The 10,005-nt window shown below is 35.7% G+C and overlaps 5 protein-coding genes across 5 annotated transcripts; 2 read left to right on the top strand and 3 right to left on the bottom strand.

Annotated features, from left to right (window-relative positions):
* Positions 1 to 203: 203 nt before the first annotated feature.
* VTP21DRAFT_9447 (uncharacterized protein) lies at positions 204 to 828 on the top strand (the record flags this gene model as incomplete). The annotated part of the gene is made up of 4 exons (XM_069400404.1): positions 204 to 270; positions 333 to 401; positions 467 to 582; positions 661 to 828. The coding sequence occupies 4 exons, from the start codon at positions 204 to 206 to the stop codon at positions 826 to 828; spliced, it is 420 nt and encodes a 139-aa protein (XP_069254334.1).
* A 138-nt stretch (positions 829 to 966) lies between these two features.
* VTP21DRAFT_9446 (uncharacterized protein) lies at positions 967 to 2,260 on the top strand (the record flags this gene model as incomplete). Its single annotated transcript, XM_069400403.1, has 5 exons — positions 967 to 1,013; positions 1,111 to 1,267; positions 1,325 to 1,450; positions 1,517 to 1,672; positions 1,739 to 2,260. 5 exons carry the CDS (start codon positions 967 to 969, stop codon positions 2,258 to 2,260), a joined length of 1,008 nt encoding a protein of 335 aa, XP_069254333.1.
* Positions 2,261 to 2,750: 490 nt separating this feature from the next.
* On the bottom strand, positions 2,751 to 4,759 carry VTP21DRAFT_9445 (uncharacterized protein; the record flags this gene model as incomplete). The annotated part of the gene is made up of 9 exons (XM_069400402.1): positions 2,751 to 2,981; positions 3,043 to 3,098; positions 3,163 to 3,418; positions 3,477 to 3,694; positions 3,751 to 3,847; positions 3,924 to 4,044; positions 4,105 to 4,384; positions 4,447 to 4,460; positions 4,524 to 4,759. The coding sequence occupies 9 exons, from the start codon at positions 4,757 to 4,759 to the stop codon at positions 2,751 to 2,753; spliced, it is 1,509 nt and encodes a 502-aa protein (XP_069254332.1).
* Positions 4,760 to 5,457: 698 nt separating this feature from the next.
* VTP21DRAFT_9444 (uncharacterized protein) lies at positions 5,458 to 6,384 on the bottom strand (the record flags this gene model as incomplete). Its single annotated transcript, XM_069400401.1, has 1 exon — positions 5,458 to 6,384. One exon carries the CDS (start codon positions 6,382 to 6,384, stop codon positions 5,458 to 5,460), a length of 927 nt encoding a protein of 308 aa, XP_069254331.1.
* Positions 6,385 to 8,559: 2,175 nt separating this feature from the next.
* VTP21DRAFT_9443 (uncharacterized protein) lies at positions 8,560 to 8,826 on the bottom strand (the record flags this gene model as incomplete). Its single annotated transcript, XM_069400400.1, has 2 exons — positions 8,560 to 8,723; positions 8,784 to 8,826. The coding sequence occupies 2 exons, from the start codon at positions 8,824 to 8,826 to the stop codon at positions 8,560 to 8,562; spliced, it is 207 nt and encodes a 68-aa protein (XP_069254330.1).
* Positions 8,827 to 10,005: the final 1,179 nt, after the last annotated feature.

The raw sequence follows: 10,005 nt of genomic DNA, 5'->3' as shown, positions 1-10,005 counted from the left end.
AAATCTCGAATTTCAGAAAATATCAGATAATAATATGGTCGATAAATTATTTCTTAAAGCACTTATTGCGTTTGAATTTGAAAGATCAACACAAAAATTGCGTCTAGAGAGGACCTAATCAACACCCAACGATCACGTCTGATACGTACATTATAACTATTTGGGGTATCTCTCTTCCACCAGCACATTTTAATAATATTACCATGGATCCTTTCATTTCATCGGGTCAGATCTTTACAACTTCCACAGGCCTAGTGGATTGCGTTGATAGTATGAAATTATGGATATAATAGAATCTTCAATAAAAATTATTAATTTTATTACTATTCCAGAGAAACTCATGGTCGTACTTAGGGATGGACGGAAACTCATTGGGATTCTTAGATCGTTTGATCAATTTGGTAATATAATAACTATTTCCTTCTTCACGACTCTGACTCATGAGAATATTTTAAAATGTCAATAGCCAATCTCGTATTGCAAGATACTATTGAGAGAATATATGTAGGCGATGCATATGGTGATATTCCACGAGGCATTTTTTTGATTCGAGGAGAGAATGTGGTTCTCCTGGGTGAAATTGTAAGTAATGAATGTACTGTTTACATACTCAGAAGAAAATTAAAGATGTCTATTTTGTTTTTATCTTGTTTTTTCAAGGACTTGGATAAGGAGGATGTGCCCAATCTTCGCGAAGTCCCTGTAGAAGAAATTCTACTTGCACAGAAGCAGGAGATTGAGGCACGCCAGCGAAGAGAAAAGCTTAAAAGTCGAATGCTACATGAACAGGGCTTTAGCATAGATCATCACGAAGGAGACTTATATTAACAATCAAATAAAACTATTATAATAAATCTATCTACTGCATTAAGATTGCAATAATTTAATATTTCTGAATTCTGTGGCTGATGACGATAAGCTCTTAATTGCTTGAAACGCTCTCAGATCAGTAAATTATACCAAGAAATGACGGATTCCGAGCAATCTCTGAGTGAAAAATCATTTGAACAAAGGTAATTTTTCACTCACATGTTACGTTGTTTAAATGGATGTTATATTTTCAATTAATACATAAATAATCTTATATTGAATTTTGGATTTTTTTATTAGTTCACAAGCTACGGTGGGTTTCGTTCCGTCCAGCATCGTGATTCCTAGAGCCTCAAGTGACCATTTCAAAGGTAGTGGCAATAAACATGACATTTTAACCGGGGATCGAAAGGAACTTAATGCTGGGGAGAGTCAAACGAGTGTTGAGGACGCTACGGTATGTTTAAAGCTTAACTGTCATCTTAACTCGATTTATTCATTTTATTTTACTTAGATACGTAAGCGACCGAGATTAGCTCTTGATAATAAAGAAATTCGGCAGCGCGGGCAACGTATGTTTGGTATGATTTTAGGAACTTTGAACAAGTTTAAAAATGAAAACAGCCAACTTTCGGAAACGGTATATATATTTTTATTGCTCCTCTTTCAATCAGTATAAATAATTAGATATTATTGCCGATCATAGACACAGAAAAGAATGCAAATTGAACAGAAACTGCAAGAAAAATTACGACAAGAACGCGAGGAAATTGCGGAAATTGAACGACTGCGAAAGGAGAGAAAAGGACGGCGGATAGAACTGCGAGAAAAAGAATCGTTGCTGCGTTCCGAAACTCTCGTGGTATGAATATTTTTCATGTGAGATATCATATGCATATATTCAAAATTTCTCTTATATATCCTTTAGAGAGAAACCCGACGGAAATATAAATTAGAAAAGGCAAAATTCATGAAGACAAAAACTCTACCGCATCTCTATTTTCTTCCAGCTCTACTGTCAAAAGATGAACAGGTAGCTCTCGATGAGCAAAAGACAGCGATTGAAGAGGAAATAAAACGCGAGGACGAAGAGTGGAGTCAGCAGTTAAAGGAGAGAGAGGAGGAGATAAGATTACTTAGTGAGAAAGACGATATTTTGGGGCATAAAGAATCAATGACAAGTGATGAACTGGTGGCAAGAGAAGAAGAACTAGCTGAAGAAGACGAAGCTATGCTGGAAACAGGACAAGCGCTTCCTGATACCACGGATGATAAGCAAGACGTTGTAGAGGATATTGAGGCAGAAAATCCTCCAAAAATATCAGATAGTGCCACTGACATGGCTACTGTTGATAATCAGTCGCCATCAACAAAATCGGAAGAGGATAAGGTTGATGACGAGAGAGCAAAACATCCAGATGATATGCGTGAATCTTCGAGTAGCTCTTAGGATGAACTGCGCATCATTCACATTTCAGTTAATAGGTGATTTTTTAATAGAGTGCTGGGCTGTCTCAAAATGGTTGTTCTTCTGGATCATCCTCTCTCTGAATTTAGCAAAGATATATTTTGTTTTAAGTGTCTATTTTACATATCAAATCATTTAATGAATATATTTCCTTCAACACTCGAAATTCTGTTTTGAATTCCAATCTGATGCCAAATCAGGTTTGCGACCTAGATTGTTCGTAATCTCTTCCATCTAAACAAACATTTAAGTAGCTGAGCTCGATAAAGGTTCAAAAATTTATATGATTAACTATACAATACTATAAAAATATTCAAAAATATGTATAAAAAAAATGGGAATACATAAAGGAATTTCAGGCTTTAAACCTCGGAAGCTTGAAATAAAGCAAATTCTAGACCAAATACCACTTTCAGAGTATCAATGTTATAATCAATTGAATACATACGAGTACATTTAAAACGAATCTTAATCAGTTGGGGATTCTAAAAGGATGGGCTTCAGTATTGAATACCCATTTGTCAAGAGGAATCGTATCAGGCGAGAATAACAAGTACAGATACTTAAGGGTCTCCGCAAAGAAGAAGCTTTCTTGATTATTGTTCTGACCTCCATCAAGGCGCGTGACATCATTTAGCCCAGAGAATCCAGAAGGAGTCTTGCAATAAAGGTCGATACTCTTAAAAATCTTCCAACCTACATCCTATTTATGTGTAATATAGAGTTAAAGAAACTGTGTTAAAATGCTCAAGTTTTAAATTTACTTGATACTGGGTATCTCCAGTCAACCGGTAGAAGTAAAATAAACTTTCTATGGTTTCTATTGAAGAGTAGAGAATTGAAAGTCAAAATCAACTAAAATATAAAAAAAAATAAACCAATACCTGGTCGAAGAATATAAAATGGTGCGCTCGGCCAAAATCCCCAGGTTTCTGCGCGATGTTGATTTTCAAGGCTTCCAAATTCAGCGGATCTCTTTCCCGTACTTTCAACATAATACCAGCTTTCTGGCGCTATACCCGTAGCCGTTGAAGTCCACGCATTTACGCACGTTTTAAGTAAGTCAGCAGCCATTTTCTCGTATCGTTTGTTGTTTAGGACTTTGGAGGCGAGCAGTAAGTTTCCAGGGAGAAAACAAGACTATCATAAGGAAGAATTCAGCATATTAAAATTAGACAGAAACCATTAAACCAGTTACCAGTTCGTCCATATAATATATTAGCTGATTTCCACGAATACTGCTTAATTGCACCAGATCACTTCGATTGGCTGTTTTAACCAATAACAAATTTTCAATTGTATCCATGCTCTTCTCATACATTGAGCGGTATTGTTGAGAAGATTTGCCCTCATACAAATACATTTTGAAAAGATACTCATAAAATGAATCACCGCCGCCTCCAATAGTAATATAATCTAATTTAAAAAAATATAGGTGAGTAATGCACTTGAACCTTGAATCAGATACATACTAGTCTCATAGTCGCCATTGGTAGGGTTGATAAATATAGGATAAAGACCTGGATAAGGTTGTTCTAATCCCTCCAATATATCGACAACACGCTTTGCCTTAATAAATAACGAACAATGGTATCAAATACTATATTTTTAACTGTTTAAAATAGCTTTGGCAGAAGCAAGTTACTTTCTCGTAATATGTGTAATTTCTAGTTAAATGGCTAAGGTGTGCAAGCTCAAGCTGCAAAGTTCCCATTTCTGCGAGGTCTGATGAACCATTTGGTAGTCCAGATTTAACGGGCCGCCCACTGTTTATGAAGGAGAACTCAGCAAACTATTAATTACTAATATGGAAGATATAACTATACCTCCTTATGTCTACATTCTGATAAGGAATCCCTGTTTCTGACTCAAAACAAGGCATAAGCAAGTCAGCCAGCTCCCGTGCCTTCTCTAGATACAAACGGTCGCCAGTTAAATCGTAAGCAGAAAGCAACCCTCCAAGATACCGAATATTAGTTTCGAACACTTGGACTATTGGATATTTCGTCTTGCGCCAATCTAGATTGGCGACATGTTCACGTGCCTCTTTGAGCTCTTCATCTAAACCCATAATAATAAGGGTGTCCAAAGAGTCCAAAATGGTTGCTACAAGTCAATTTTACAGGTCAGTCTGGAACAGATATCGAAGCTTCACAACTAATACCAACCCCCCCAGCCATTCCTTTTAAGGTTAAAAATATTTTGTTAATTACTCAAATATCAAGTAAGAATATGGAAAATTTACCTGGGATCAGCAGGCGTATCTGTGTTTGGCCTGAGCTCGTCATGTCCCCAAGCATATTTCCTGTATCCGGACCATGCGTGTTTAAAGGCCCTTTTGACCTCCTCACGTCGATTTTGATTTAAAGCTTCATTTTTCCAATGTGTTTGTTGCAATGGAGAAGATTTAATGAAGGGGATTTCAAAAGGAAAAGCAAGTGAGATGGTAAGGATGGAGAGGAGAACAAGAACGACCTGCATATTACAGTACTCTATTCTGACAGAGATAATAATGCAGCAGTTAAAAAGAGTATTTAATCTTATCAGAAAACTAGAGAGCTAATTTCATTTCTAAATAATGAAATAGTGAAATTGTAAAATACCTACACTGGTTACTTTTGCACTATAATTTAGCAGAAACAACAAACAGCAAAGACTCTCTCTCTTTCTATATCCGTTGTTGTAACTCCGCTATCTGGATACTCTGCGTCACGTGGGTTTGTGCCTAAACTGAATTATATTAAGGTTAAACATTAACCTCTCTATTCTCTCAGTTCCATACAAAATTGAATCAGGTGTCAAATTTAGGATTTTGACGTTTATTCTTTACCCACACGGCCTTCTTGCATTAACTTCAATCTATAATAGGATGTGTAGGAACAGTAGTAGAGTGAGTTGGATACACAAAATCAAATATCAAGCACACTTTCTTAACATCAATTCGATTTTTCATGTAGAATCTATACAATAAAGAGTTGGCTGATATAATTTAAGTTGCAATGCCCAGGTTATCTCTGAGCTTTTAAATTAGCCAAATAGTCTAAAATGTACTGTATTTTAAACCTTTAATTTCATTAGGTTAAAAGATAACGTATACTAAATGTTAAGTCTCGACTTGACCGAAATACAAGCAAAGACATTTTGAAATTATTTTATTCGGATAGAGAAATTCAAAATATTTACAATCTTCTCTTTTTTTTCTCTTGCTCATCGTCGTCGCGAAAATATGTGTCGAACGATGAGAGCCAAACTCTTCCTATTAAATCAATATCCATCTCATTAGAGGCGGCAACCACCCGTAGACCAAGTATACGATTGCATGGGCAAGAAAGAGTCTCATAACACAGCCCATCTTCAGCACACCACATTACTGAAAGTGGTTGATTGCTTTGCGTGATCCGCAAAAATCTAGGATTTGCTTGATAGATTGAAGCTTCAGCTATTTCTATTGCCTGTTTAGATTGTCGTGCAAGTATTGATAGCGCATATGGGCGACCAGTAAGGTCGCAAAAAATTTGCGATGAAAAGGTTGCACGAAGCAATTCTCCATTACAGTGCACACAATGAACTTTCTTCCGTGGTCGATAGAGAAGAGTTAGTTGATCTCTATTTGACTCTATTGAGATATGTTGTTGGTGTGCAGGAGTAAGTTGAGTAACGCTGCGAGAAATTATAGTATTTGTTTGAGATGAGGATGGACGTGATTGGTTTTTGAACCGATCGAGGTTTGCACTTCTAGGAATTGCATCAGCACTAGAGGGATTCGCCACATATGAGAGGTTTCCATTCTCTGTAGAATTTAGGGATGTCTTATTAATCTCAATGCAAGGAGCTCCAACGGAGATATCCGTAGGAGTCGATCCATTTGAAATTCTAGACCCATTGATGGCACCTGAGCTAATCGCGCTAATCTCATTGTCTATTTCAGGTGATATTCTCTTGAGAGTTCCAGGCGATTCATAAATATCTGAAGCAGCAACACGAGTAGACATAAAGTCGGAAAGATTTGACATAGCAGATTCAAATCCCTCAAACCGCATTATCCTTTCACGAATCCATTTTGAGAGGCCTCCAATATTCCGCGATTGCAAGAACCTTTGCTCCATTAAAATAATCGCACCTATCCATTACCAATTGTATTAATTTCTAATTTCCTGAACTTCCTCTATCCAATAACCAACTAACCCCAATCTTTTTGATGCCGAATGCATCGGCCCAAAGCCTGATTTATAGCCCTGAATGCTTGGATATCGTACCTTGTGTATTTTCTTATTTCAGTAAGAAATATCATTAATTACAAAAAATAAAGAAGTTTACCATTCACTTCCGCGCAATAGTTTTTTACTTCCTTCAGCACAATGGATATCATTATATTCTCGTTTTAGACCAACCTGAATATCCTTTCTAAAAATTCAAAACAAAATTTGTAAATTAAAGAGTACGGAAATTGATACTTTTGTGATTAAAATAATAATTCTCACAAGTTAGGGTATGGAATGCCCACAGCAATTACACCACGGCAATTCTCATCGGCAAAATCAATCCCTTCGCTTACTTTTCCTCGATAAACCTATAGTTTAGGTCGAATATACAAGAGTTAGTGTCTAGTCGTTAAAAAAAAGCATTATATATACCGCAAAAAAAATAGCTCCATTATTAACACTTCCTCTCCACGTTTTTCCTTTCCTTTTAATTGCTTTATAATACTCTTTAATCACTGCTTCAAATTCAGACTTGGTGGCACTTTGAGGTTCTGATTTTGCGGAAAATTAAGAGAAGTTCAAAAAAAAAGTTTAGTCTGGATAGCAACATAACACCCAGCAGTATTTTAATGACTACCAAGAAATACTCTTTTTTTGTTTTCTAAAGTATGGTAAATACCGGTCGTCTACGAATTATAAATAAGCACAGAGATAAAAATATTATAAGATAGCTTTAAATTACCTTCCAGCGTTTTAATAGTTTATCCATCATACTATAAGAAGGAAGAAAACATAGTACACCATCGGGGATGTGTTCGACGCATCGAATAAGTGCTAGATGAGTCAGAAAATTAAATTTGTATCGAAGAAAATATTCTAGTAAAATGTTTACCTTTTCCTAACTCATCTTGATAGCTCAAGCTCTCGATATTTTTATACTGCCCGCTAAAGTTTATGTTTGTAGGCCTATTTGCTATATCTACTGAGCAAAATTGATAGCCTTACTGCAGAAATTGTGAATTTACCCTGTCGGCACAACCCCAACCCAAACCTATAGAAAAATGGAATATAGAAATCAACGCTTTTCCAATTACAAATATAAGTTGAATAGTACCTGTGATCTGTCAATGACGTGATTTGCCTCTAAGCGTATAGAGCTAATAAAAAAATCAATTTCTTAAATCTTTGGAATATTATAAAAAAAATACCAACAATTGGGTCTGTAACTCAGATGCAAATGTATCCATCGGTGATAGTGTACCACTTGTTAAAATTATAGACCGAGTTCGAGATGCCATCTCTAAAAATGAAACACCAGGATTCATACACCTAATTAAAGATTTAGTAATTGTAATTGTAAAATTTATCTTATAAATAAATTACCAGAAGGCTAGCTGGTGTGTCCATTCTGAAATTGTAGTTCCATCTACAATGTTTAGGAAGCATCTCTTATAATTTCGTCATCAACTAATGAAGTAATGAGTCAGTCTTTCGTACCTTTTTGGAATCGACTCATTCTTTTAATAATTGCCATACGGTAGTCATCAGCGTAATTCTTCCCTGCTTTAAAGAGATGCTCAAACACCAAAAAAAGCCCTATTTACATAGTAGAGTCTGTAAATACATTGTACTAACTCAATAGTTAGTTTGTCCAAACCTTCTAGTATGCGAAGACTCTTTGCAGATAATATGTGGCTATTTTCTTCTTTCTGCATAGTTTCTGAATCATATTCGCCTCCCTGTTTTAATAGTTGAAAGCGATCTTGCCACATATCCCTTGCTGCTTGAATTACGTCTTGAAGGTGAGAGGATAAACGTGCCCGAAAGATAATTGCATTAATCCCAATAGAGTCTAACTTTTCCAATATTTCCTTGCTCGCCCATCTAATAATAGAGTTTAATACTAAAGGGAAATCTGTAAAGATATTCAAGCAATGATTTACACTTTAATTTGTCTTTCATATTCTTTAATGGGATACGTAATATTTTCATCTCGAATCCAGCTTAACATTGACTCTACCACCTATATATGTTAATAATAAATGGCGTTAGATAGACATAAAAGAGAAACTAAATTATTCAGCTAACATGAAGTAAAGTCCTGTATTGAGTTTTCAGCTTGTTTTCGTACTCCTCGTCCTCAACTCGGACTAATGCTTCTAGTTCTTTTTGCAGTTCACTGAGTTGAGATTCATTTAATTCAAAAGACCCGGCCTCTCGAGAGGCATCTTCAATATTGTGGGCTATATATATTTATAAAAATGATTAATGAGGTTCTTAGGTTTTTGATAACTTGAAATTACCTTCATCAAGGATAACAATGTTATCGTCAAGATCTATCTGCATTGCTTCTCGAATCACTTAATAAAATAAAAAAAGAATAGTTAAGTTAAGAAAAATTATTGATAAAATGTTCAAAAATTAACCTGGGTCAATTAAATAGTTATATGGACAAAATATTATGTCTGCTTCATCTGCTAATGCTCTCGCCGTGTAGTAGGGGCAGCCTCTCTGCTTTCTACCGAGCGAAACCAAATCTTCTATATCCCAAATCGCAAGCGGTCCACTTCGACGAAGCTGAGAGTGATTGCTTAATATACGAACCCGATGGAAATACGGACACCCATCATGATCTATCAAGTCAATGCTAGCCGGATACGAGTTAAGCTTACAAATTATAAAATATAATGGAACAGAAATTTTCAAACCATTCTTGATTTTTATCTGCCGATTTAACAACTTTCTTATTAACTAAAATAAAGGTAAAGAGCATACAGTGTTTGATTTAGTAAGATAACAATATGGGTAATAAACTCACTACAAAGATGATTGCGGCTCCCCAAGATTGCCATACCTACAACTGATTGATTAGTAAAATAATATAATACACAGTCTAATACAGAACTCACGTGGGCGATATATTGTGTTCGATTTTAACTCTTTAACTATCTGCGAAATTTGCTTATGCCTAAAGAATAAAATTGTAAACAAAATTAATAGCTGCTCACGATATATAAAGAAGTTGTATATATACGTTCTACTGCAAAAGTAAATTTTCGGAAGCTTTCTCCTTTTTTCTTCAGATTCATCTCTTTGCTCCTGATGCGCATTCATGCTCTTACTATCATAATCAACATTCTCCATCATTGTAGTTACGGCTGATGTCTTAATCACATTAGGCTTTCTAGCTATAACAGGTTGTTGAAAATCATCCTCGTCATCATGTGATGTTTCCGGCTGTCCAGAAGAATTCTGTACCGATCCAGAGCCCTCACCCCTTCTCTCCATACTGGCAGCATTATCTATGGCACCGGGTCCATGGGGTAAGCTTTCAAAATAGGGCGAGCTTTCACAGGGTTCATAACAGTGATCCATCTTCATTTTTTGCTTTTTGTTCGTAATGTTCTCTTGGACTATTTTCTCTTTCTCAGCTTCGCGCCAAGCTGTTTTGTAAAAAAATAAAAATAAAAAAATAAAAAAAAGTTAATGATCAAGGGTTAGAGCCTAAAATGGAACACTATTCAA

Source organism: Calcarisporiella thermophila, assembly GCF_041956535.1.
Source record: "Calcarisporiella thermophila strain CBS 279.70 unplaced genomic scaffold VTP21scaffold_5, whole genome shotgun sequence".
Taxonomy (NCBI): Eukaryota; Fungi; Calcarisporiellomycota; class Calcarisporiellomycetes; order Calcarisporiellales; family Calcarisporiellaceae; genus Calcarisporiella; species Calcarisporiella thermophila.
This window is presented reverse-complemented; position numbering and strand designations above follow the sequence as displayed.